This window comes from Scomber scombrus, chromosome 8, assembly GCF_963691925.1.
Source record: "Scomber scombrus chromosome 8, fScoSco1.1, whole genome shotgun sequence".
In the NCBI taxonomy this organism is placed as follows: Eukaryota; Metazoa; Chordata; class Actinopteri; order Scombriformes; family Scombridae; genus Scomber; species Scomber scombrus.
In genome coordinates, this window is record NC_084977.1 from 23956353 (window position 1) to 23984139 (window position 27787).

General features: G+C 37.7%; 5 protein-coding genes across 14 annotated transcripts in view; 3 read left to right on the top strand and 2 right to left on the bottom strand.

Moving 5' to 3' along the window:
* Nucleotides 1–8125, top strand: part of sgip1a (SH3GL interacting endocytic adaptor 1a) — a 59694-nt gene extending 51569 nt beyond the window's left edge. For 9 of the 10 annotated variants that reach the window (XM_062424927.1, XM_062424934.1, XM_062424929.1 and 6 more), the window contains 7 exons: nt 25–136; nt 601–756; nt 2094–2229; nt 2375–2577; nt 2899–2963; nt 4251–4415; nt 4624–8125. In XM_062424927.1, the coding sequence (XP_062280911.1) occupies nt 25–136; nt 601–756; nt 2094–2229; nt 2375–2577; nt 2899–2963; nt 4251–4415; nt 4624–4646 (860 nt within the window). In that variant the 3' untranslated portion in view covers nt 4647–8125. The remainder of the gene's footprint in view (nt 1–24; nt 137–600; nt 757–2093; nt 2230–2374; nt 2578–2898; nt 2964–4250; nt 4416–4623) is intronic. The other variant, XR_009925447.1, reaches the window with a different exon arrangement.
* ak4 (adenylate kinase 4) overlaps nt 1–27787 on the bottom strand; it is a 439278-nt gene that overhangs the window by 247069 nt on the left and 164422 nt on the right. The gene's annotated exons all lie outside the window — the stretch shown is intronic.
* Nucleotides 8937–10929, bottom strand: insl5a (insulin-like 5a). Its single transcript, XM_062424692.1, has 2 exons — nt 10755–10929; nt 8937–9248 (listed from the first exon to the last, which is right to left on the bottom strand). The coding sequence occupies exons 1-2, from the start codon at nt 10927–10929 to the stop codon at nt 9094–9096; spliced, it is 330 nt and encodes a 109-aa protein (XP_062280676.1). The 3' UTR covers nt 8937–9093.
* Nucleotides 16755–20451, top strand: pars2 (prolyl-tRNA synthetase 2, mitochondrial). Its single transcript, XM_062424430.1, has 4 exons — nt 16755–16855; nt 17770–18100; nt 18980–19225; nt 19306–20451. Exons 2-4 carry the CDS (start codon nt 17777–17779, stop codon nt 20185–20187), a joined length of 1452 nt encoding a protein of 483 aa, XP_062280414.1. The 5' UTR covers nt 16755–16855; nt 17770–17776; the 3' UTR covers nt 20188–20451.
* ttc4 (tetratricopeptide repeat domain 4) lies at nt 21687–26612 on the top strand. The gene is made up of 10 exons (XM_062424260.1): nt 21687–21942; nt 22076–22193; nt 22830–22991; nt 23178–23255; nt 23732–23856; nt 24001–24087; nt 24252–24493; nt 25055–25139; nt 25449–25531; nt 26267–26612. The coding sequence occupies exons 1-10, from the start codon at nt 21832–21834 to the stop codon at nt 26364–26366; spliced, it is 1191 nt and encodes a 396-aa protein (XP_062280244.1). The 5' UTR covers nt 21687–21831; the 3' UTR covers nt 26367–26612.

Sequence of the window (27787 nt, forward strand, 5' to 3'; positions counted from 1 at the left end):
CATGTGTGTGTGTGTTGCCTCCAGGCTGCTCCAGAGGACCCAGTCCTCTCACCATGGGGGCTCAGGACACACTTCCTGTGGCCGCTGCGTTCACAGAGACAGTCAACGCCTTCTTTAAAGGGGCTGACCCCAGCAAGTAGGTCAACAAATAGCACACACACATTCTAGCATAATAATTAGGATTCCCTCACCAGGGTTTTTACAGTTATTATACCACTGTTTTTTGAATGAATCATGATCTACAAAGAGTTGAATACATAAAGACTGTGATTCACACACAAGAGGCACAATGTTTTATTAAGATATGACAGTATTAGGATTGAAAAGTGCAATGTATAGGGTTAAGTGGTATCTAGTGGTGATGTTGCAGATTACAACAAACTGAATACACCTTAGCATCATATTCCAGTTCTGCCAAGTCTGTTCCAGTAGATGCCACTAAATTTTACACACTGTACCTTTAAAGCTGTCCCATTGCCATGTTTATTAGGGAGGGAAACACAAAGAGGAATGTGATTTGAACACATCTGAGCGTGTATGTTTTGTATCATCTGTCCCCCTTTTTCAACCCTCTTCTTCTCCTCTCTCTCTCTCTCTCAGGTGTGTTGTGAAGGTTATAGGTGAGATGGTTTTGTCATTCCCGGCAGGAATCACGCGGCACTTTGCCAATAACCCGTCCCCTGCCGTGCTAACCTTCAGCATAACCAACTACAGTCGACTGGAGCATGTGCTGCCTAACCCCCAGCTCCTCTGCTGGTAATGACACCGCTCGCTGTGAACTCACTACCTCAGTCTCGCAAAGAATTATAAAACATGGAAAGTCTGTTCACTGGAGGCAGTGTCTCAGTGAAGAACTTAAGAGGTCCCCCTAAATGTTTTATATGTTGTGAGTGTTATATAATGTATATAATTGAACTAAACTTCATTAAAACCTAATCAAATGTTCTTACTTACTGTGCATTATAACTTGTATTAATAATATTAATTTTACTTATAGAGCATGTAAGATGATAGCTTAAAGAGCATGACATATATTCAAAATGACGTGGCACCAAGATTCCCTTTTTGTTCCTTACTTTTATTTCTTATTCATAGTGTTTTCATAATAATCATAATATATTTAATCATCATTATTAGATTCACTCAACAAATCCTACTTACCACCCATATATGTAATAGTGACACATTTCACATAGGGAAAACTCACTGTGCTATATTAAAAAAAAATTCTAAAAAAATACAAACAGTATGAAAATAAATTATTTACATGCCCGCTAGAAAAGAAACCGTAAAAAAGAGCTAAAAACACCATTTAAAATTCATTAACAGACATTAAAATATTTTACTTGGTATTGTAAAGCTTTAGCTGCAATGATGTGCATAAAGTATGGCTCTGTTTGGAATGTGGCTGTAAACTGGTAAAAGTATCTGTCAACATAGAACATCCATGATCCCATATGGACGAGTTTGGTTGTTCAGTGCTGACTAATCATGAGTAAACTAGAGTAAGATCATTTCAGACACTGATCACAACTGTCTGTTGAGTCACCATGAAGTCATCTTAGTATTCAGTCAAACTACCTTGAACAGAGGTCAGCTTTGTTTATGAGTCCTGTTTGCACTTATTGTAAAATACTAAATAAATCAACAACTTGTGACTCGTAAAAGAAATAATTGAATGTTAATATGTTAACCAAACCCCTCACTCATTTTGGTGCTAAAATCATATTGCTGTACAGTAGAATAATTATTGCTTGTATATTTCATTACAAAAGCAGTTTACCTAATATTGGTGTTACCTTTCAAATATTAGTGGGCAATTGCTGTTTTATAAAAGCAAGAACAAAAAAATAATTTAAAAAAACCCACATAGCTGTTGTAAAATTAGTGTAAAGCACGACCTCTTGTGGCTGTTTCTGAAAATGCCTCCCAAACTCTGCATATTTCCTAAGTCATTACTGCCAAAATGTGTTTGTTTTTCTCATCAAACATTTTAAAACTGAGAAGCTGGGCCATATGTTTACACTGTATGAGAGAGGATCGTGTGAAATGCCTGTGTTTTGATTGTGCTTCTCTACCTGTTCCTCCAAAAGCGACACCACCACGCAAGCCAAGGCTGATGCCAAGGACTTCTGGGTGAACATGCCAAACCTGATATCTCATTTGAAGAAGGTGGCAGAGCAGAAACCACAGGCAACATACTACAATGTGGACATGTTGAAGTATCAGGTAAGTTCTGCCCTCTGGAAGTCAAGCGGAACATACGAGCAGAGAAAGAAAGGACATTAAAAATACGAAACTATCACTGAATTGGCTGATTTGGCACAGCAGTTTTAAGTTATGTTTAAATTTGTGTTTGTGTGTGTGTTTGTAGGTATCAGTGCAAGGTCACCAATCCACTCCTCTCAATCTGGCTGTGAGCTGGAGGTGTGAGCCCACCAGCACAGACCTGAGGATAGACTACAAATACAACGGAGAGGCCATGACAACGCCAATGGCCCTTAACAATGTCCAGTTCCTCGTCCCTGTTGATGGAGGGGTCTCAAAACTACAGGCTGTGTTACCTCCTGCTGCATGGTAGAGTCTTCATTTTCTTATCCCATTAAGGCCAATAGAACCATTTAGTGTATAATGTAATATATAAACAGGATGATATGGTAAACAGGGAGGTTAGATGTATAAAAAAGAGAATTCCAGGGAGGGGTGGCTTACTTAAATTTGGTAATGCTGACTTTACACTGTGGGATTGTTTATATTATATTATAGTTTAACCCATGTTGATTATAAAGTGCTTGGCTTTAGTTGGTCTCATAGTCTTTAGAAGCTTTATAAATGTGAAGCTTGATAACAAGTGTACATGGGCTTGACTCCTTCTCTGCCTTCCTATGATCCTGACAGGAACGCAGAGCAGCAAAGAATCCTATGGAAGATTCCTGATATCTCACAGAAATCTGAAAACGGAGGTACGTACAATATGATAATATTAGTAATGCTGATATACTTGAAGGACTGTAGGTGATGAAGGAGTCCCGCTTTGACTCTTATATCAAATCAGACATAATCCTAAACTTAGATCAAGTTAAGGCCATTTCCTTGACAGGCTTTGACCTCTGCAAAATGTTACTTCTTGGGTTCCATCTTTACATCTTAATTAATTGTACTGTCACCCAGATTGCATCAGTTCAAAGTCTTTATGTAAGTTTTTGGTGTGCACATGGGAAGGTTTTGCTTCAAGAGATGCCCTATTACAGAATAGTAGACTAGCCCAGTAAAATGTCTGTGTGAATGTTGGTATTGGTGTACAAAATTTCCAACAATTGAAAAGAATGAAACCACAGATAAGAACCAGCAGCTGGAAACAAATCTTTAAGATGAAAAGGAAAAGTACTGACAGCTTTGACAGATCTTACATGAGTTGCAACAGAGTTTCCGCAGGCATGTGGAGCTAGACAGTGTTAAACACTGAGAGAGAATCTGCCCCAAGAGCCATGAATGCAGCTAAGCAAGTTATGAAAGAAAGTGTAGTGCGTTACTCTTCTAGGATAAGAACAAGGCCTTATCATCACTTGTCATGTTCATCTATACCACAGGATGGCAGCCCTGCCTGAAGTAACCCATTCTTCTTCTGTCTGACGGTATTGGTACAATTACCTCAGCAATCCTCCTGATATGCTGTTTTACAACTCTATTCAGTGCAACATATCACTGCACTGTGGTTGTGTTTTATTGTGCTTATTCTCCAAGGAAAGAAACATTCCAATACAGAAAATGCAACATTTATACCATAGTTCTGTTGAAGGAAGAGAAACAACAGTTGAATTTTTGCATCTGAGATGACAAACTGAGGTCATATGGCTTACTTAGATTATTTGGCCTGTTTAATTTAATATAAAGCAGAAAGTCTCCAGGACCTGCTCTCCATGAGAAGAACAGAAAACTAGATTATGTAATCTCTCCGAGATAGGAAAACCCAATCAATCCTCAAATATGATCACTTGAAGCAGGGATATAGATAAATGACCATCTGATAATGTAATTAACTTTTTCAAATGCAGTGAGCTGCTATCTGCATTTTTTAATTTGTTGACTCAGGACTGATGTAACTTTATCTGGTTTCTGTTCAAAATAGTTCCCAAAGATATTCACATTTACATTTTTTTAACCTGTCCCCTTCTGCACATCATTGTCTATGAAATGTTAGTGATGAAGTCCTCCTGCATTGTGTTTCTAAATGCAAACTCTTCCTTAAGGTGTGGGATCGTTGTTGGCACGCTTCCAGCTAACAGAGGGACCCAGTAAACCGGCTCCACTGGCGGTGCAGTTCACCAGTGAGGGCAGCACCCTGTCAGGCTGTGACATTGAACTGGCTGGGCCAGGATACCGCTTCTCTCTTGTCAAGAAGAGGTTTGCTGCAGGTCAGTTCAACATTTTAAACACAGCATAATTTTCTACTCCTGCCAATTTGTGCCAATTTTTCCCCGAGGATCAAACCTTTTTAAACCCATACTGATGTTTTTAAATTGTTTTATTTTCCCATATGCAAAGCTAATTTATGTAAAAAGTCATGCTTGTCATTGTTTGACAATATATACCTAACCGAAACGTTTTGTTGTTGACTTTCAGGAAAATATCTTGCAGACAACTAACCGATGCTACTGAGATCAGCACTGTTGAACAAAATAATCCCAGTGAACTGAGGTTGAAACAGAGGACAGAGGACAGACCGGACAGACCTCCATCAACCTTTTATGAACCCGCAAGACAGGTCCGCAGCCTACCCAGCAGTATTGTATAACTTACATATAGCATCGTGGAACTGTTTTAGGTCATGTGATTATTGTATTTGTATTCATTTCATAACATCTGTATTGCTGCAGTTCAGACAACTGGGTTCTTTCTTCCTCTGAAGTCTGTGCCTCTGTCTCCATCCTCCTCTGGTCAATGTGTGGTGGTGTTTTTTAAAGTTTCACTGCAGCTGCCTGACCAGCCAGGTCCAGCCAGATTGTGCGCCGATCCGGATGACGTGTTGTTTGTTGTCCCCAGTCTAGAAAAAGGTGGCTGTAAAAAAATATCCTTAAATAAGATCTTTGCAGTCAGAGACACACCTCAACCTTTGACACATCCAAAGTTGGAATAGTTAGAGATGAACCCAGGACAATACAAAGCAAGTTATGAGCCTTTAGCACATAAAAAAAATCATTGCCCTCTAAAATAATCCTTCTGTCAGGGCTTCTCTGGATTTCTGTCCTCACTTTCTCGCCATGAACACGGACGTTTGTGTGGCTTCTGCCAGCAAGTAAACGTATTATCTGATGCAGTTTGACACGCGCTGTCACAAGATGTTACGTCATGTTTTGTGTTAGTGTGCAATCAAAATAAAACACAATATCAGGCAAATAAAGCAGGCTTAAAGGTAAAATATTTCCATGCATCTCCTACTGGTACTACAGGGTCACATGACTTTGGATCACATCTATGTATTTCTTTTTAGGATAAATGCACTGATCAGTCAATCAAACTGTTATTTTATTTCTCTGAAATCTACAGACGTGGAGAGGTTTTTAGCAGGTAGGCAGCTGCAATGATAAATCAATGTACTGTTTGCAAAATAAGAAAAATATGTTTTCCCGTAAGAACAAAAGAAATGTACAGTGTCATTTTAAATCAATAATATATATCTTACAGTAAAGGGCGTTTGGTGTTTTCCTCGTATTGTCAGATAGCCTTTCTGTTGTTCGCAGGACAGCAGTGTTAGACTCCAGATTACATGACAGCATTCTATTTTTATTTATTGATGACGATGATTTGTTGTATAAAACATGTGATTCTGTATATGAATAGAATTTGAATGGTATCACAAAACTCAGAACCCTTAAAGGTATAAATATTTGAATTCTCTTTTTTTTTTTTTTTTGTTATCTGTGTAGTTTGGTAACCTGTGTACAGTATAAGGTATAATTTTTGAATTTATTTCAGATATAATTTTTTAACTCAAGTGCAACAGAAGATTTGAGCTATATATGGGCGGGGATGGGTAATTTAAAGAAAAAGATAAATATCTTCCTGGATGCTGTGTTATGCTTTGTGAAAGCAGTGTTAATGTAGAGTTAGTTAAACCATGGGGCGAGGTTCACACTTAAAAGTAGTTTGACATTTTGGGAAATACACTAATTTACTTTCTTTCTAGGATTTAGATGAGAGGATGGATACCACTCATGTTTGTATGTTAAAAATGATGCTATAGTAAAGAGACAGTTAGCTTAGCATGAAGACTAGAAACTGTATGACACAATTAGCCTGCCTCTGTCTAAAAGTGAACAAATCCACCTAATGGCACCTCTAATCAACACAAATATGTTATACCTAATTTGTTCAATTCGTACAAAAATCAGAGCATAACAATGACAAGTTGTGGTTTTGATGAGATATTTAATGCTATGGTAAGCTTCATAAAACAGAAAACATGAGTGGTATAAGTATTCTCATCTAACTCTTGAAAAGAAAGCAAATATTCCAAATTGTCTAACTATTCATTTGAATAAAGATAAGACAATGACCACAAAATCAGTTTTCCTCAACAGCAGTGATGAAGTTTGGTGACTATGGTACCAATACTGGAACAGGATTTGTTTACCTGGACCAGCTGGTGTTTTTTCATTCAAACACTCTAGTATCGATCCAATGTTCTCAGTTCCTACATCTACCCATTCAGTTATTCCTGAACTTTGTCCATATGTCACCACAAGCTTCTCACTATTCTCTTACCTGTCTCCATTCACCTCAGCGGTACCTGAATCCCCCGAGCAGAAAATGATATCATGAGCACATCACCAATCATCCAACCAGCGCTTAAATCCATGGCTTTATTTTGCATAATTGTAACGGTCTCTGTGAGATGACATGAGTTGAATGAGGTTGTGGAGCGAGGTTAAGTTGACCAAAATGCTTCTTTCTTTTTTTTTTGTATTTTATGTGTGTGTATCCCGACAGTCAGTCCTCTGTTAAGGAGAATAAGCTGAATATTTTTAAAACTGATTAAAAAAGAAGAAACGTTATATTGTTTAATGTGAAAAACACTGTGCTGATGACGTCGAACTTCCTGAATGCTCTGACACTCAACATGAAGAACAAAAAGTGTGTGTGAAGTGTAGCCGAAGCTCTCCGTACTGTACTGTATGTCGACATTCTGCTAAATGCAACCAATCATAGTCCTTTCAGAGCTGTCACAGAAGCATATTAAACTGGGTTCAGATTAAGATGCAACATGCCTCACATCAATACTTGTATGCATTGATAGTGTAGCTACTTGGGCAACATTTTTAAATACGTGTGGTTATTTGGCCAGTGAAAAAAATCTGATTTTGGCTGTGTAGTTCAAATTAAATTCTTGTTTTTGACCAGATTTTTCTGGTGCAGACTCAGTCTAAAAGAAAATATGGATTACCGTGAGGTTGCATTTTATTCGTTAATGTGAAGTGATGATGATTGGTGCCATTTAGCTCCCACATTCATTTGGTAACATTTGCTGTCAGTCATGTCAATCTTTCATCTAGTTGACTGGATGAATCGATGTGCCTGACAGGAAGTTGTTACCTTCTGGGTGAATCTTGAAGCTATCAGTGCAACAGTCACTACAGCATTATCTACAGAGGCCTGCCATACACTTATCCCATCATGTAACTGTTTTAAATTACTACTACACCACAGGTTACAGACATGTCTCTCAGCTTGAAAGGCAAAACAAAACCTGATTTCAGTCTGTTAGTTGCCAGACTAATCTTTGCATCTTTTAATATAAAAATGAAACTAAAATTTCCAGATCCTCATCTCCGTGGTGAATTTGTCCAGCAGTAATTCATTATTGCATGCAGAGCATGCAGTAAAAAGGGGGGCATCTCATGATGATAGGTAGTACTGAAATGACATGTTGTACTGAGTGTCACTTACCTGTATTAATGTTGAGAAGAGCAGGGAGTGTGTTTGTGTGCTGTAAGCCAGAATGCTTTTGGTTCTGTACCGTTAACCTCAAACACATGTGCAAGCTCTTTGTACAGTATAACAATGCTAAGATGAACTGAGAAACTTAGTTTGCTTCTTTCCAAAACCAATAAAAGTTATAACTGGATGTCTATGTTTGCAGTTTGGTTTTGTGTGATTTACAGTAGCAGAGTCACATCAACAAAAGACAGGTTCACAATTTCTAATGTCTGTCCAAAAAACAATAGTCAGGTGCTCGTTTGACTGACACATCTCTTGCTGCAATCTTTCCTCCTGTTTATACTGGCCATTAGTGCAGTAATGCACTTTCATTGTAAGTGATGGGGGACAAACTCATCACCAATGTTTATTTGGTCACCTGACTATTGTTTAAGACAGACTGAAAAAAATGTAAATCTATCCTTTAATTTGTTTTCATGTAATTGTGTTTTATCTCGCTGACACCCGGTTTTGCAGAAATGATCTAAGCATTGCTCAGAATGATGACTGATTTTAAAAAAGACCTCACATTTCACAGAAGGTAGGCCATGTGCAAGAACATTTATTTGACAAAAATAGTGAAATGATAGAATACAGCTCAGGTTTCCCTATAAATACATATAAGCAGACATGGACATTTTACAAACGTGCAGCCCTGTGGGTACTTGCTACATACAGAACATAGTAAGCTCAGGCGAAAGATGTATGTCCTCTCACAGAATTGTAATATATGATAGAAAAGCTACATCCTACACCTTTAAATCAAATCCCTGAGTGCATTTACCTCCAGTTAGTTTTGCTTAATTGATTATAATTAAATATATTTTCATGGATGCACACATCTTCCAGCTCAGGTTCAGAAACATGTTCACAGATAAACCAGTGTTCCACATTTACATCTACAGTCATGAAAAGTTAAAGTAAAAACACAAAAATATTAAAAGCAAATTAAAAAAAAAAAATAGCAGTGAGGGATATGACCATTATAGTGCACACAGCGATCATACTGTCTTAAAGCGTTCTGATTCAGATTTGGTTTCTAATTAGGCAAAATGGGAGGAAACAGAGTCATTTTGGTCATTTGGAGAATTAAAGGATAAAAGAGAGGGGTCATCCTCAACAGAGGAAGGTGAGGTCGCTCTTCCTGCAGCCCACCTGGCAGCACACGGTGGTCAGTAGGTTATTCATGTCTCGTCGGGTCAATCTGGAGCCCAAGCTGCTTCTGCTGCTGCTCAGACTCTCCAAACTGCTCTGTTCCCCTGTGGGCAGACCTGGAACAACAAAACACACTTGACACTAAAGAAGACCTATGACATAAAATAACACTTGTGACATTGTTCTAATTTAGTCCAAAAAGTTTACACACAATCTCTGCAAATGTCAGGGTTTTTTTGTGGTATCACTTTGACTATGTGTTTGTAGAAAGCAGTTCTGTAGTGATATTAACTATTAGTGTAGGTATTAGTTGTATTAGTTTTTTTCCAAGCACTTTTTTTAGTTTCAATTAGGTGAGCAATCTTCTTGGCATAATCGAGGTCCATGTTCCCATTAAATAAGGAAATTGTAAATGACTGCAGATTAACTCTGTGCTATTTGTCTTCTACAGTGTCACTTTACTTTTTTTCATCGGCACAGCTGATAGGCTAACTGGGTTTGTGTTTGTGTGTGTGTGTGAGAGAGAGAGAGAGAGAGAGAGAGAGAGAGAGAGAGAGAGAGAGAGAGAGAGAGAGAGAGAGAGAGAGAGAGAGAGAGAGAGAGAGAGAGAGAGAGAGAGAGAGAGAGAGAGAGAGAGAGAGAGAGAGAGAGAGAGAGAGAGAGAGAGAGAGAGAGAGAGAGAGAGAGAGAGACTGAAGAACACAGCTCCAGCATTTAATTATGATATGTGGGCTCCTCTGGCCTAATAAGATAGAGCAGCAGACAACATGTCCCTGTGCGAGGGCACCTGTCTGCCTGCACACCCACTGCAGATACTGAGGTAATAGTATATACTATACATGGAGCTAGGACAATCACAGAATTTGGTTGAATTATGCCTGTCTCTTTGTGTTTAGTGAAGAAATATGTGTAAACACTGAGGACACAGCAGTGAAAAGCTGCCGCATGCACATGTGGTTGGAAGAATATTTTTGAAAGAAAAAAACAATCTTAATAACTTCGTAAAAATAAGACATTTGATGTGTTACAATAGTAAAAGAACAGGTTTAAATAATAAAATTAAGGATGGTTGAATTCCATTCTGCTGCTTCAGTTTTAGTACATGCTGGCTCATGGTTTTACTGTCATGACTTACTAGGACACTTAAATATAACAGAGTATTGTTGGCATAACACCTGTGCTTTCATCAGAAAATCTGTTGTGAAAAGGCAAATCAGATATGAATAGGATGAAGTCTTAAAATAGGTCATAGGTCAGGACTGAAAATGCAGGATAAAATCATTTTAACTTCAACAGACTCTTTGTGACTATAGGCGAGACATTACACAACAGACCAGGTGTCTTTACATCAATTTCAGACTTTGTAAAAGCTACTTGAGTTTTATTTTTCACAGAAGGTTTCACTGAGTCACCTTGAATGAAATTTTCTACGTGTGCATTACATTCACCAACAAATAGTAATAGGTCACTTATAACTGATAAGTCTTTCTTTTATACACATATAGTCTACAAAAGCCTGACAAAAAAGTCTAACTAAATATCTTAAAGGGAAAAAAACTAAATTTTTGACAACAATATACAGCATGTTTCTTGTTTTGAGAATAAGAAGAGAGATGTCTCACCGTCCATGTCTGACTCAGTGAGGAATCTCCTCCAGCGGGAGCCTCCACAGGTGTAGACGACAGCCCTCAGGAACTCTCGACCGCACAGCTTGACAGCGTTCACCTCTCCTGATCTCACCTGATCCACACACACTGCTGCACACAACAGCAGAGGCAACACGACCAGAGCACGCATGCTGGATATCTGACCGTCTATACAGGCTTTTATATCTCGTTGTTGATCTGTTTTGTTCGCTTTTCCAAACCCACCACAGCTGCTGGGTGTTATCTAGTCAGCTGTCTTTGGGTCTTCTCTCTTGAGTCAAATCTTTTGGAGGCTGCAGCACAATGGACTTCCCTTCATTATATACCATCCACCTTTCAGTTCATCAATGTTAAGTATTCTCCACCTCCCTCCAACTGGCTCTTAGCCCATCCCAATCACGCACAAACATGAAGACACACAATGCCTCTTGACAATCAAGTCATTTGATGTTTCCCGTCTCCCCCACCATGACCATTTTTAGCCATCTGAGGAAGAGTGACAGCCATCATCCTTTTACAGCCCTCGACTAACAATCACATTAGATGAGGGAAGCCTTCTCAAACTCCTTGTGATTATGTGATTTAAGGCTGTGATTGCACTGACCTTGACTATAGTGCATGGCTAATTAAGTGATGCAAAGTGATTCCCCCTGCAGTCAAACAGATGTTTCATCTGTTTACAGCACTTTGATAGCCTGGCTGTCTTCTGCTTTACAGCAGTTTGGGCCATATGAGAGGAAAAAAGTCAATGTTGACAGTCCATCATCCAGGTCATTATTGTGCTGCTGATGGTGCAATGTGATACTCAAAATGACATTTCAGTTTGATCATTAACGGTGGAGGTCCTACTTACGATGCATATGAAATGTTTTGTTGAACATGATGTGTGGTTGTTCTTATGGTAGCAGAAAACATAAACCAGTGTTTTTGTTTGGTAAAATAGAACGTGGAAATATCTACTGTTTAATATAACTATTTTTTTCACTTTTGAGAAAATATTAATACTTGCTTCTATGTGCTTTTGCCCATTTAAAGAGTTATTGCAATATTTGATCTACTATTTCGACTTTTATTTTTAAAAAGTCCAAATTTATGTAAAAGGTAATAATTCACTGACTCTTTGAATCAAATGGCCATAATGGTAGCTGCGTCATGTTCTACTAAAACTAGGGTTTAGGGTTGGATCATAGCAGCTGTTAAGCTTACAGTCAACAGGGTGAGGAAGACCACGTTATGGGGGTGAAATTTATGGGAAAAAGCTAGTAAGGAGACCTTGATTTGATATTCTTTTGTCAAACAAAATAAATGTGTTCATAATGTAATTATTTTCATAGACAGGTGAGTACCAGCTGACAGAGGCTTTTTCATTTAAGATGGTTGTGCTGGCTGGCTAACATGTTACCAATCAATAAATCAATAAATCAATTCCTGGCGAAAATCCCTGCAGCTTCCACAGTCTTGTGGAAAGCATTGAAAGAAGAGTGGAGGCTATCATGGTAAAGCAAATTATTTATATATATTAATTATACAGTATGAATGTTCAATGTTGAGTGCGTTGTAGACTTGTTTTCCTCTCAGGCTACATACAGGATAACCTGCCTTACAGTGAAGGATGTTGAGGCTGTATGCAGCCTGAATAAAAGAATGCAGACACGACTCAACTAAAAAGAAACTGCCACCTCTTTGTATGTTTTTCAAGTATAAAAAAACTGTTTGTGTGTACAGTTAAAAATACAAGAACTGAATGTAAATGAAAGATAAGGCAGTAAATGACAATGATCTTTAAATGTGTTCTTTGGTAAATATGTAAACATAACATTAATCATTATCAGGTCTCTATCAAGGAAACTAAAATTGACTTAAGTAGCAAGTCACCTTTAAGTTTGTTTTTTTTTCAGTTTTATCATAACGTGTTTTTTTCTAAATGATTTAGACTTCACTGTTTCCTCCCCAACTCTGAAAACAAATCAAAACCTTTTCTAATGTACAATAAAGTACATTTAAAGTGCAGGATATATATTTTTTCATACTGTATTTTCCAGAGACCTTAGGTTGAGAATGTGCTAGTAGAAATTTGAACTCCATATTCAATATAAAACCAAATGAGCAAATGTGATGTTTGCAGATAGAATCTGTCCTAATGGCATTGTTCGTATCTCAAGGAGACAATCAGTCGCCCATTTCTCTGGGAACTTATCTAAGAGCCACTAGACAAATGGATGAAACAGGCACAAACCCAAATGGCTTTGGAATACATTAATGTGTGTGTGTGTGGGCGTGTTTGTGTCTTTAGGGTATCCTCCACAATGTCATCGAGAAAGAAAAGAGCAAGAGAGACACTTTGAGTTCAGCTGTGTTTGCTGTGTGAGCTGACCATCAGGTGTCTGCACGGCATTGATTGACTGAGGGAATAATGGTTTAAAACTATAAAGCCAGCAAAAGTGCATTTACACAGACAGCAGCACAGTATAATGTCAACAAACGGCAAAGATTAAATGTGACAGTATAGTACGTTCAATAAAAACTCATCAATTGTTCCATGACAGCCTATCAAATATTTGGATTTTATGTGTTTTGTTGTACAGTAACAATGATAATAATAAACCTGATCTTTTACAGCACTTTTTTAAAAACAAATTTACAAAGACTTATACTTTTTTTAAATGTTATTGTGACCAAATATTACACCTGTGCCTCAGCTTTACTTTGTTGCAATCTCTCACACTGATGTCTCCAGCTAGTAGGCATCATTCGTCCATCACTGACTCTGTAGCAAACAGCAGATGTGCCATCTTCATGCTCAGGGCAGCGAGAAGCACAAATGTTCAAACTACAGTACACTGGGCTACAAATCACTGACACGTATTCTTTATTTTGTTTTTTCACACAAACACACACACAAAAAGCACATATCATTGTTCCTACAATTGCACATTTCAGGAATTTAACAGAAGATTTTGTACAGAAGCACGTACAGTGTTTTCTGTGAGTGTACCTGCTGGATGAGGAGCGCGTGTTGTTAATGAGGCCTTCATTGTACACTCCTGGATCCTGGAGGAGCAATACAGGGCAGCAGAAAAGTGTAATACATGTCAGAGTTAAAATCACCAAAACGCACAACCTAAAAATGTGTTAAAGTTTAAAATATGTTTTAAACTATATTTGAATGTTAAATGCTCAATTTGTTATTTAAAACATGTGTACTGTATGTTTAATTCCTTACGGGTACAGTACTAGTCAAAATGACACACATTTCCGTTCTTTTGAATGAAAAAATGTGTCCCAACTTTTGACTGGTATTGTATATTCACACATAATTACTGGAGAGTATTACTTACAAAAAACAATAAAAAATTTTGGTAAATTAATACAGATGTTATATTGATACAGTATCTACATAAACATTAAAAAAGACAAAGCAAAATGTCATGACAGATGTAAAAATACATTCTCAATGGAGTAACTGTGAAATCATGATTTCATGCCATTCATTTTTTTTAATTTCACATAACATCTAAGTAAATACATTAAGTAAATATGCATGACACTGTGAGGAGGTGAAGTGATGCAAGTGCTAAATGACTCATTTAAGAGGTTTTCAGGCTATTGAACATTTCACCTCTTTTCCCCTCTGTTGCGTCTGCCTTTCCTTTTTACTTTAAACACATCCTGTTTTTAGCTCGACTCAGTCCATATCCAGACTTTACAGAGCATGACTCAACACAGTTACTGCGCCATGGGAGGTGATGCCTATTACAGTGAGTGCAGCAGCAGGTCCAGAACAGGCACATTTTTTACTTTACACACACGCAGACATGTACATATTTTGAAAATCTGTGCAAGGAAATACCGATAAATCTAATGAATTCAGATCAATGTATTATAAAGAAAAACTAATAATAAATAATCAAAAATGAACAAACCCCCCCTTGATTTCCCCATTACTTGGGAAGACAACATTTCTCTGGCCAAGGAGAGCTTGTAGTCCAGATAGCATTAAATATGAAATGCCCAAATTCAGCACCCCACTTATGTAGGGATCAGCAATGAAGTTGTTCAATATTGTATTATAGTCAGGATGTTATCCTGACATCTGGTGCAAAGGGCTCATTTCCCCCGCTCATAAGAGGGGTACAACTCAGTCCCTAGTAACTACTGTGGCATCTGTGTCAGCAGTTGTGTAGGTAAATTATTCAGTAGTACTCCAAATAAAAGAACATTAGATTTCCATGATAAACACTCCTTCCTGAGTAAAAATCAAATTGGCTTCCTCCCAAAACACTGCACCACTGACCATGTATGTAACCTTCACACTTTAATTAACAAAAAGAGTACACCATACACATTTTTTTGTTTGTTTTAGTTTTACTTAAAGCAAGGTTTCAACTCTATTGGCATGATGGGCTCTATGACAGACTTTTACATTGTGGTATAGGGGATAAAATGTATGATCTAGATAAATAAATGTAATTGGAAAACAGGTGCTGTTAAAATTTGAGACAGACAGAGTTCTTCACACAGAGAGGAGATGTTTGTAAGGGTTGCAATTTAAGTCCAACTGTATTTATCGTGTATATAAATGACCTTCCCGTTCACTTTGATCAATGTGTTGCTCCTCTTAGATAAAGAAGTGAAGTCTCTGTTTTATGCTGATGACTTTGTTCTACTGTCTCAAAATTGTCCAAGATGTCAGGAGGAAAAATACCAATTTACCATAAGTAATCATATCATTGTATGATACCATAGTATGAGTTATACCTGCCTTAGTACAACCATAACAGCATCAGGGAGTTTCAACATGGCAGTTAATGCACTTGAGTAGCTCTAAATGTAATTGAGAGAAAATGTTATCATGTCATCCTTTTTTTGAGCCACCAGCAGTCACTGTTCTTAACAAACAGTCAAAGCGGTGGAAAGTGGCTCATTTAGATTTTGACGGACTACTTTGCTTTAGTTGCAGTTGTAGTCAGACGAGGATGCATTGCTCAGTCCTTTCATCCAGCCCATTTCATTCTTTCATTATAATGATAATTCTCTCATTTTCTCAAACAAGTTTACTCTAAGTAGTGGTTTCATGATACAGTCTAGTCCTCAACTAAATAGCTCTTTTAAGTCACAAGGAGCAAAACTCACCTTCTGAGTTGTGCATTAAAATAGTCCTTGATTTGAGAGGATGTAGAAAAAAACTTCTTCTTTTGAAGTTATGATGACTCATTCTTATAACATTACAACTACATCAGCTAGTAGTGCTATTGAGAATAGCTACCATTAAAACCTGTTTTTGTGAAGCCATTTCATTCTTCCAAAATATGTGTGCTCTGTTGCAGTGACTTTGAAGATAGCTTTATGTAATGTATGTGTAATGAGAATAGCAACCCTTAGGTTTAACATTATTTAACCAGCTTTAATTATACAAGGCTATTTAATTTTAATAAATTGTTTGCCCTTGAAAATAGCCTAGTAGCCTGCAACCTACTACCATTTAGGCTACTTTAAAAAAAAAAAAAAAAAAAATACAGTACCAGTCAAAAGTTTGGACACACTTTCTCATTGATGTGATTGGGAAGGTGTGTCCAAACCTTTGACTGGTACTATATATATATAAATATAATTTCAAATATGAAATAGCAATTCTTCTGATAATCATTCCCTGCACTGATCCACTCAATTATATGCAATTTTGGTTTTCATAGCACCCTCAATCTAACTATAGTGCACGACGTAGCTGTTTCATTACTTAATCCAAGTTGTTAGATTGTGTAGAAGTGCATTATATTGAATGTTTTGCCTAATATTTTGTCCACTCCATTCACATACATGAGGTGTAAAATATTAGGAACATTTTTCAACATTACGCACTCCATTAGAAGAAGATGATGATGGAGAAAAAGGAGAAATCCCTGCAGTTGCTCCTCCAGGCCAGCAGGCGGCGATATAAATTGAAGACCCTTCAGCTCATGGTGTAGGGACCTTCCATGTGTTTTTGCAACCTGTCAATTTAGCAGAAATGTCACTTTTTGCTCATTTACTCCGATAAACTACTCGGAAGAATCAGACGTTGGGTCACCAGCTTTAAGGTGAGTTGTTTTCTTTTCTTACTTGTTAAATGTAGTGTTTCCTTGCAGGTGCTAACAGGAAGCTAACTAACCTGCCCATCAGGAAAGGATTTGTTAAGAAGCATCTCTGAACTGCTGCTGCTGACAATGTGAACGTCTGTCAATGACATCTAATGTTACATTTGCACACAACACTGATATAAATCCACTGCGTTTATTTAATGCATCTGTGGTTAATTCATTTAAGGATATTTGAGTTGTGTTGTTACGACCTTGACTTAACCTGTCTACTAACTCACTTGCATGCAGCAACTATATTTTATTCCTTTAAATTATAAAAGCTGGCATTTACTCTGCATTTGTCACAGTTAAGTAAATGCATTTGCTGTATTTGTCTCAGTTAAGCACCACACAATGAAATAGTCCTGAATTTAAATGTATACTTTACTACAGAAGTAAATTAGTAAAATGTATTGTTACAAAGTATAAAACCTAATTTTTATGCAGACTGTAATATTATTTATAATACTGAATTTATGCTACTGATTGTGTTATTACTGTTGTTAAAAAAAAGGGGGGGAAAAGCACTTTAATGCTACACATGCAAGAGTCAGAAATACTTAACTACTTTTAAATATACCAGAGTTGAAATGATTACTCAATTCATCTATTAGTAAACTGACAGAAAGTTTGATTCATCATTATGGTCAATTTTCAAGCAAAAAATGTTAACGGTAGACCTGTTCCAGCTTCTCATTTGTGAGAGTGTGCCACTTATCATTGTTTATTTATTATGATCAACTTTTTTACTACCTTCTCACATTTAATAGAAAACTAATTAACCTCATAAATCGAAAGTACCTCACATTTGTATCTGAATAAATGTACTTGGTTACTTTTTACCACTGACTTGTCTCATCTGTTCTCTGAAACAGATCCACCATGGAGCCTGTAATGCATCAGGTATGGCAGAAAGTCTTCCAGCGCCTCCACAGAACCTCAGTTCTTTCCAGGAGGAGCCACTCAGGCTGTGCTGAGCATGCCGCTGTTCCTGCTTCCACTCAATCCAGACAGATCAAACCCACACTGCTGGTGTCCCGCCTGTACCAGCCTTCAAACCTGCGTGATGTGGGACCAGACAGCCGCTTGCAAGGGGAGATGACCTGTAAGAGCCAGAGACTCATGCAGCAGGCTGGACTCATCCATCCCTCCAATCCAGGTTGCTACTACTACCTTCCCGCCACTGTTCGCTCCATGGAGAAGCTGGTGAGATTTTTTTTTTAAAGAAATAATATCCATCAGGTTAACTCGAGTCATCTGATTGTGTTAACACCTCAAACACATTGTATGATAAAAAGTGTCGGCTCTCTGAGAGTTTTTGTAAAAGTCTGTGACCTTGCAGCATAAGATGGATCAAAATGAGAAATGAGAAAAGACTATTGAATCATTTAGGACGATATTGATGTAATCATAGTGGTTTGGGATTTTCTTTTTTGTTATTTCTTCTGTACAGCTTATTTTTAATGTGTAAAAATGTTGCTCTTTTTTCATTTATAACATTGGTCAATTTATTTTATTAATGTTAATGTACAAATATTGCTGCCATTCCCTTTTGTCTTTAATACTTCTCTTTTTTTTTCATTTTTCATGACTTAAGGGAACCATATAGAGGCCGATATTAAAAGATTAAAAAATTAACAATATACATTTGGTAGTTTAGTTTACATTTAGATTACACGCCAAGTCTAACAATCAGAGTACAGAATCCCAACCTTTCTGGCTTGTGATGCCTTAGAATAAAGAAATGTTAATTTGCAACCCATTGTTCCAGCTTGCATTTGTTACTAGCAGTTAGCCAAGGAGTAATTTACTTATTTCAATTATTTTTCAGAGCCCTAAGGAGGTAAAATCAGCCAGTTAAAAGAAAAGATTGTAGCAAGGTCTTCAAAAATATACTTCATTTTGTGTTGCAGAAATGTATTGTCTTGCTTTCATATTATCTTGAGACACCCTGAGGTGATCCCAAACCCTTGGTTAGGAACCACTGCATTAGAACATATGTGTAACAAACATGAGTGCAAGGATGGGTTAGATGCTCCTGTTTGGGTTATTTAAAATGTACTAGCTTCTGTTTGTAATCAATAGGTGAGAGTAATTGACCAAGAGATGCAGGGAATCGGTGGGCAGAAGCTGGACATGCCCAGTTTGTGCTCAGCTGATCTCTGGAAAACTAGCGACCGCTGGGACTTGATGGGAAAGGAGCTGTTTCGCCTGAAAGACCGGCATGGTGCTGACTACTGCTTAGGTCCCACACATGAGGAAGCAGTGACGACTCTCATCGCTCATCAGACCACCCTCTCCTACAAACAGCTCCCTCTGCTTCTCTACCAGGTAAGCATTACCTGGTTTTACAGTGTACTTTCTAATAACAAGCTGCAATTTTCCATCAAGATTCCTCTTGTTTGAAACAGATCACTCGCAAATTCAGAGATGAGCCGAAGCCAAAGTTGGGGCTTCTTCGAGGAAGGGAGTTTTACATGAAGGACATGTACTCCTTTGATGTGAGCGAGGAAGCCGCTTACCAGACCTATGAATCTGTGTGTCAAGCATACACCAGACTCTTTGCCCGCCTGGGACTGCGTTGCGTTCAGGTGCAGGCAGACACAGGAAACATCGGCGGTACACTCTCCCATGAGTTCCAGCTGCCGGCAGACATCGGCGAGGACAGGCTTCTTGTCTGTGGTAACTGCTCCTTCTCTGCCAATGTAGAGACCATGTCATCGGACAGAACTGATTGCCCACAGTGCAAAACTGGCACACTGGTAGAGTCTAAGGGCATTGAGGTCGGCCACACCTTTTACCTGGGTAAGAAATACTCTCACATTTTCAATGCAACCTTCACCAATGCCCAAAACAAGCCTAACATTGCTGAGATGGGCTGCTTTGGTCTTGGGGTAACTCGCATTCTTGCTGCAGCTATTGAGGTGATGTCGACAGAAGAAGCTATCCGCTGGCCGGGCCTTCTCGCCCCTTACCAGGTTTGTGTTATACTTCCAAAGAAAGGCAGTAAGGTGGATGAAGCAGCAGGCTTAGCTGAAGAGCTGGTTCACACTTTGGGAGACACTCTGCCTCGTTTGAGAGGTGAAGTTGTTCTTGATGACCGTACCCAGATGACCGTTGGTAGGAGGCTGAAGGATGCCAGCAGACTGGGTTACCCTTATGTAATTGTGGCAGGGCAGGGTGCTCTAGAGGATACACCCAGATTTGAGGTGATCTGTCAGCAGACCGGTGAGACAATGTTTCTCAGTAAAGATGGACTCTTAGATCTTCTTGGAAGAGTGGAAACTGTGTGAATACCAACTCTGAATTTGGAAATAAATGTTTTCATTTTATGTTTGTGTGCAAAACGTTAATGATGCAATCAGTAAGGTGATGGGAAAAGAAGATAAAAGCCCTGTATGTTTTGTCATTTCAGAAGTTTCTTTTTCGTTCTACATGTGATGAAACTTTATAATGGACATTATGATCTTAAATAGAATTGGATTACCGTGATGCAAAACACAATAATGTTACTATTTCAATTTTTGCAGCTTTTCATGTCCCCATGCAAATAAAGACATGAGACCACAGAGGTGAAAATAAATAATTGCTGTTTTGTTATAATATGTATTTGCATCTGTAACACAGCTATTATGAACCAGCTCAATGCTCGTATTTTATAAATGGTTAAAATATAGCCATGTCATGAAAGTCAGGGAACAGCAAAGAGTAAGAAGACCATTTTCAGTAAAGGAAAAACTTGGGTCCTTGTAAGTAAAAGTATCAACAACAACAAAAAACAACAGTAAATACTCAATAATAAGATGAGACATATCTTTATTGATTATATTAATATATTATTTTATCCTCTTTGGGAGAAATTCAAATTGACACAGCAGTACAGTGGGGGAAAAATAGCAGCATAAGGGGTTAACGTAAATAAAATACTATATATATATATATATACTGTAAACAATATGTGTAAATAAATATGCAATATTTTGTCAAGTAGGGTGGGATACTATCAGGGGCATAGTCAGACATTGTAAACACCCGGGGCTTAGCCCAGTGACAGCAATGGTAGGGGGCCGGGGGCATGCTCTCCTGGAGGAAATATGTGATTGTTGAGGTCACTATTGGACAAATTGAGACTTAAAAATGTGAGATTAAACTTCAACAGATTCAACAGATCTGACTGGCACTGCAGTGAAAAGCTTTCACTGGCAGGTGACTAACTGGCTGTAGTATGGAAGCCAGATGATGATTGATAATCAGACTTTATGGATCATTATTGAAATTTCCAAATATGAATTCTTACCCTTTGCCTTGTTTTAGAAAAATCCAAAAAGTCTCAGTCTGACAGATACGTCAGACTGCACTGATCAGACCCCTCTGCTCCTCCCGCCTCATCAGAAGTAGTTTTAATCTCTGGGTATTCTTTTTGTCTATGTTTATTTTCACAGGCTGAGTGTATTAGGAAGCACAATGAAATAAATAAAATAAATAGCCTCCTCTACAACTGTGCAATGATGTTTAGGTTTCACATAGGCCAGGGATGGGCAACTTCGATGATAGAAAGGGCCACAAATATTTCATCCCCACTACCACACTCTAAAAAGCCCAATTTCAAAATTGTTGTCCTGACATTTTATTCAACTAAGGCACAGGTAGTGCACAGGTAGTGCACAGGTAGATGTTTGTTAATAAAGACTTGGGAGTAGTGGTTAATGCTCTCTGCTGACGGAAGCGGAACCAATATATCAGTCCACCATTTCCTTACGGAACATTTATTCTGTAGCACCGCCCATGCACATGTTACTGTAAACAAGGTAGCTGGGCAACTTCTACATTTAGTGTCACTGTTGGTGGCAGTAATTTAATCTCAGAAATTATCGACTAATAAATAACACAACAAAACATCGTTTGGTATAAATACTGTTGTTTAAAAAAAAAAAAAAATGGCGTCCACGGCGGTGCACAGTGACAGCGACGATGGTATGGACGAGTTCATGGACAAATTCAAGACACAGAGATATAAAAAGGGCTTCAATGAAGATACCTGGGAAGAGGTAACAATAAATGTATTGTATTGTATTTCAGTGAGTCGGCATTACCTCACTTTCCGTGTTGTTGTTAGCTAGCTAGCAAACAAGTGACGTAATAGGAGTAACATTTAAGTTAAATCTGCTTTGTCTCATCCAGGAGTTCAATAAAGTGCCAATGTTTATGAAAAGTGCACCTGACGAGATTGACCCACGGCAGTATCCAGAGCTGGCTTGTATCCAGGCTATCGTCCACGATGAGGACAGGTCTCCAGAAGGTGTGTGGAGGTCCCCAAAGCTTCTGCAGCACATAGAAGTTCATTTAGTCTTCTTTGGGAAAAACAAGGCAGTATGAAACGGAACAGGTGTCATAACATGATGTAAATGTGAGAAACAGGCATTAGAAAAATACTGTAGTTTCAATAATTACAGCAATTTAAGGATGAAAGTGATATAATAAATGAAATATTATATACAGTAAACAATCTCTGTGTGAATACATTTGCAATATATAAATGCGCAATATGCCTAAATTCCTGAGATCATATACATGTGTGCAATGTTTCCTGGGATTTACATAGTAAGGAGAGCATCAGTCTTTTTTTGAGAAACTTTCCACTTTCAGTAAACAAATGTGAAATCTGCCTTCTAGTGTCAAACTCTGCCCATACATCATTCAGCATAATGAATATCAAACATCTAACTGAACAAGTAGCACATTTATGAATGGAGGGGGACTTTAAGTAAAAGTATCAATACCACAATGCAAAAATACTTCACAAGTAATCATCCTGTGTTTAAAATCCAACTGAAGTATTGCCAGCTAAATTTACTAAAAGTACTAAAGGATATGCGCTCGCTCTGCGACTGATATTACATAAACTTAACAGAGTGTTTGCCTTATTTCTCTCCAGAGCAAGCAGAGAGCCTGAAATATGAGGGGAATTCATTTTTCAAAGAGAAGAACTACGAAAAGGCCATCATGGCTTACACAGCAGGTTTGAAGAAGAAATGTGGTGACCAGGACCTCGACACTGTTCTTCTGACCAACCGAGCCGCAGCACACTTCCATCTGGGTAGTGATGTCTTCTTTAAATGCCATGAAGATGTGTTTATGGCTTTGTTTTTGGACATAACATACAACTAGCACCAGGGACAGTCAAACTATTACAAAATATATTTTTCTGTGTTATTATATCTACATCTGTGTCTTGACCATTTTCATTTTAATATGTGAGTAATCTTGGTCTTCTGTCTCACAGGTAACATGCGCTCTGCACTGAATGATGCTGTAGCTGCAAAGAAGATCAAACCAGACCACCTGAAATCCCTGATCAGAGGTGTGTAATACAGTCATAGATGTTCTTCACCTGTAATAGTGCTTCTTGTAATGCAGTAACATTGATAGTAAGTAGTTACAGTTTATTACATTAACAGTAAAGACCAAAGGATATTATCATAATATGTATAATGTGGAATAAATAAAATAAAATATGTCAAAATGTTATTCACCTGTAACACCACCTTGGTCTTGAAAAGCAAATGATTAAATACTATATGACATATCATAAGTTTTCATAAGAATTACAAGAAACTGTAACAGTGTTAGAGGTCTTTTTTGACATATATTTATTTATCTTCAGATTTAGGTTTATTGACAACACTCCACTAAGTTAAACACAAGCACCAAACGTAGGCAATTATATCTCAAGAACAAGTAGCCAACAAAATATTAGTAGGGTGTACTTTAGAGGATCTTTAGAGATTATGATAACGGAAATAACTGTAATGAAATATTTTGTGTATGTTTGTGCAGGTGCTCAGTGTTGCATAGAGCTGCGTAACTATGCAGAGGCCACGCGGTGGTGTGATGAGGGGCTTAAAGCTCATCCTAAAGACAAGAAGCTGCAGGAGCTGAGAGCAGCAGCTGATAAACACAAGGTACAATTTTTATTTTAGTACCTTAGTTTAAATGATTTTAGGGTGGTGTCTGCATTGAATATAGATTTGTAGGCATTACTCTGAATGACTCTGATAATATTCTAATTCATAAAAATAGCCTGGCTCATTTTCTTTGCATCTTAGAGAGCAGCAGACAGAGATGCCAGGAAGGCCAAGGCCAAAGAGAAAAAGTTGCATGGTGAGAAAGAAGTTCTTTTGGCTGCTATTAAGGTAAGCATCCTCTTTTACACTGAGAGAAACATGAAGCTTTAAATAAATTAAATGGCTGCATTGTTTCTTAATATCTGAAACTGCTTCTGTCAAACAGTGCAGTAATTTAACATGTAAACCTTCCTTTGTGCAGTAATTGAATGCATTTTGTTTGCTTAACACAGGAGCGAGGCATCAAGCTGTTCCAGTCTGCGAAGCGCCCTCAGCGTGGTTCAGACAGTGAGGATGAGGATGAAGGGTCCTCAGCAGCGATCGCAGAGCTGAGCCTGGATGGCCTCAGCTCTCAGGAGGCAACGGGGGCTCAGGTCTTCCTGGACGAGCAGGGCTCCCTGCACTGGCCTGTTTTCTTCCTTTACCCTGAACATCAACAGAGTGACTTCATCTCGGCTTTCTCAGAGAGCAACTGGTAATCTCCTCTTTTTTTCTCTGGCTAAAGTCCTGTGTCATGAATTATACTGTAATACTGTACATGCAGCTAATTGGAGAAATTAATCATAGTTCAGCAGTGTTTTCTTTATGTATGTGTAGAACTGGCATGGATTTTTCAGTGGCAATAACACTTCAAATGTCCTGAACTTAAAAAGACCTAACAGATAGTTTTCCAGTTTGTCAGACTAGTCCTGGACTAAAGCCAAGATCCTGTGAAAATATCTGTTGAGAAAACAACTCTAGACTTATTTCCTGTCTGGAAAATGGGCCCAGTGTGTTTATGTTTTCATTTTATTTCTTAGAAATGTGATGAATTCCCTTCTGAGACCTAAAAACACTGTATAGATGCGTTCGTTTTTTGTTCTACAACATTCTATACTGTTAAAATACAGGTAAAAAATATAAATCCATCTCAAAAACAAACATGTAATTTTCCCAGGAAAGACCATGTGTCAATTGAGGGTACTCCATGCTCACATCTTCAGCTTTTCATCTGCAAAATCATAAAAGCATCTTGTTATTTCTCTTTCCGTATCAGTTTCATAGACCACCTGGCTGTCATGTTTGGTGAAGAGCTTCCACCTTGGGACGCGGACAGTAAATATCACCCACAAAATTTACAGGTTTGTGTGCTTTGCCTAAATGTTATTGGTTATTGAAGCAAAAATATCAGGAACTATTCAAGACATTAATGATGAACTGAATGATTAATATACTATCTATCTTCATTAGATTTTTTTCATCCTTTAACTTATTTCATTTTACTATCTGTGTAATGCTACATAGTTATAAATGGTCAAGAGTGTAAATGTTGAATGAGGATTAGTTTTTTTCCCCAAAAACATGAGCATTGTTAAATGACTGTAACAGTAAAATCAGTGGTTTGTTATCCCTAATTAACCTAACCTACCCATTTATAACCTTTTTTGTAGCTGTTCTTTGAAGATGTGGAGAAAGAGGCACTCTACCAAGTTGACCCAGAGACGACACTTTTGAAAGCATTACAGCATAAAAGGTACATCCATTAACTTAAAGTGTGATTTCGAAAAAGTGGATCTCATTTTCATCTAATTCTTGCCCACATACAGTACTGTGCATACGTTTTAGTCACTAAAAGTAAAGAGATTTTCCAAAGTATTGCCGTGAACAGTTTTCATTTTTTACAATTAACTTCATACAGAGTTCAGTAAACATAAGAAACCTAATTTGAAATCAATATTTGGGACTTTGCCTTTAAAACACCAGCAATTCTCCTCAATACACAGATGCAGTTTTTCAAGGTCTCAATGATGTGGAGACTGAGGGAGCCATAGTATCTGCTGTAGTGCTCCTTGTTCTTATGACTCAGATAGTTCTTTATGGCTGTATTTCAGGGGTCATTGTAGTGCTGCAGAATACACTTGGGACTGATCAGACACTTTATGAATGAGAATCTGAACATCTCAAGTGTCTAAACTTTTTTACCTTCACCTTTTTTGTTGTGTAGTCAAGCAACAGGGAAACAGATTTCAAAGGCCCTGTGACATGCACCTTTTTGGCAAGTGGCCATGGTCTAACTAGGTGTATGTATGTCGAAGATGTGTTGTATCTCAAATATCACATATTTTTCTGTAATGTCATCCACCACAATTGCAAAAGGTATTTGTGAGAAAATGTTATCTTGGAACAAACTTATATCATAAAATCTTTCCTTATGCATAACTTCCTCAAAACTCACACTGAGTCACTTTCTTTTCTGTTCTGTTGACAGGTATTTCGTCAAGGCAGGTACTCCCAGTTTCATCGTTTTGGTAAAAGGCTCGTCATTCTACAAGCAGTTTTTAACAGGAAAGAAAATACTCGGATTGTAAAAACTTTGAGCTTCAATTCTTCATTCATTCACAAAATTCTCTTCATGCCAAATGACTGACTTTATTCTTGAAAAAGATGCCATAGCAAACATGTATATCCACAGTGTCCAAATATCAACACAAATGAATATAAAACAAAAATGAGAGGCAAACACACCAAATGTGCTCTTTGTTTCTTTTTTGAACAAATGTGTAGATAGAAAACAATGTAAAGAAAATGTATTTCAAAGTACTTAATTACTACATTAGCAAAGATGAATTAAACAGAGAAGAGCAAACTGTGTAACAGGTATACACAAATTATTTAAGTGCTTGTTTGTATGAAGTTTAAAAATTTGCCTTCATACAATCTTCAGGAAGATCACTCTCAAACAGAAGTCAAGGCTTGGTTACCTTCTGACTTCATCCTTCTCATTTAAAAGACCTGTTGGTTTACCATAAAATTATGTCATATTTTTCAATTAATTAAAACACATTTGACTTAAGACTGAGAAAGAAGTGAAAGCAAGAGGTGTAAATAAGTTTTGCTTTTTATAGGAAGTTTCATGACATCCACCTGTTGTGGCACATCAACAGCGAGACGATGTGGTTCACTGAGTGGCAGTGATTACACTATCCACAATGTTCCTGTTCTAAAATTAGTTTTAAAGAGAAAAGCCAAGTTAAGTAATTAAATGCAGTCGACGAAGTCAAGACACCAGCTTTTCTAGCTTGGTGAGCATGCTTATCAGGTATGTTGGCAAAGTGTGATAGACAGATCAGCGGGGCATAAATTCACTACAATGACAAATTGTCAAAATCTTTCTTGTCACTGTGATTTGATGAAATAATTATGATCACACCCATTAAGTAAAACCTGTTGTTAGTGGAAACTTAAGTTCCACCCATCATCATGAGACTTTCCTGTGATGTGTGTGCAATTAATATAATCATACAACAATATTGATTCTTATCACATTGTTTTTTACAAATATTGAAACAACTAAAGTTGTTAACTTATTAAAGGTTTAAAAAAAAAAAAGGTTAACTATTTTACTGTCACTCCCATTAGACCATAATTAGAATTATCATTAAAGTATCAACAAACTAAAAAATCATGCAGTAAACTCAGATATTATGGGAACATAGTAATCAAAGTCCCAAATTAAGATAGAACAGACCAATCAGAAACCACAAACTTCAGTATGAAGCCATTACAACGTTTGGTTGGCTCACATACCTAACGGCAGGTGGAGGATTTGCAGCAACCATCATCATTGGAGCAGGCTGCATTTGGACAACAGTTGGGGTCTGTACATTGATGACAGTCGGGGTTTGGTTGCGATGTTTGAGCTCACGGTGCATCTGACACCAGGAGCACCACATGCAGAAACAGGATGCTGCGATGTCCTTACATAGAGAACCCTGATCGAACCAAAGTG

Bases quoted from the DNA above. Each gene is read 5' to 3' on its own strand.
- insl5a (XM_062424692.1), bottom strand. From the start codon at position 10,929: ATGCGTGCTCTGGTCGTGTTGCCTCTGCTGTTGTGTGCAGCAGTGTGT. The intron at 9,249-10,754 runs GTGAGACATCTC...TTGTTGTTCCAG, and splicing joins CACTGAGTCAGACATGGACG to GTCTGCCCACAGGGGAACAG.
- pars2 (XM_062424430.1), top strand. From the start codon at position 17,777: ATGGAGCCTGTAATGCATCAGGTATGGCAGAAAGTCTTCCAGCGCCTC. The intron at 18,101-18,979 runs GTGAGATTTTTT...TGTAATCAATAG, and splicing joins TTCGCTCCATGGAGAAGCTG to GTGAGAGTAATTGACCAAGA. The intron at 19,226-19,305 runs GTAAGCATTACC...TGTTTGAAACAG, and splicing joins TCCCTCTGCTTCTCTACCAG to ATCACTCGCAAATTCAGAGA.
- ttc4 (XM_062424260.1), top strand. From the start codon at position 21,832: ATGGCGTCCACGGCGGTGCACAGTGACAGCGACGATGGTATGGACGAG. The intron at 22,194-22,829 runs GTGTGTGGAGGT...ATTTCTCTCCAG, and splicing joins TGAGGACAGGTCTCCAGAAG to AGCAAGCAGAGAGCCTGAAA. The intron at 22,992-23,177 runs GTAGTGATGTCT...TCTGTCTCACAG, and splicing joins CGCAGCACACTTCCATCTGG to GTAACATGCGCTCTGCACTG.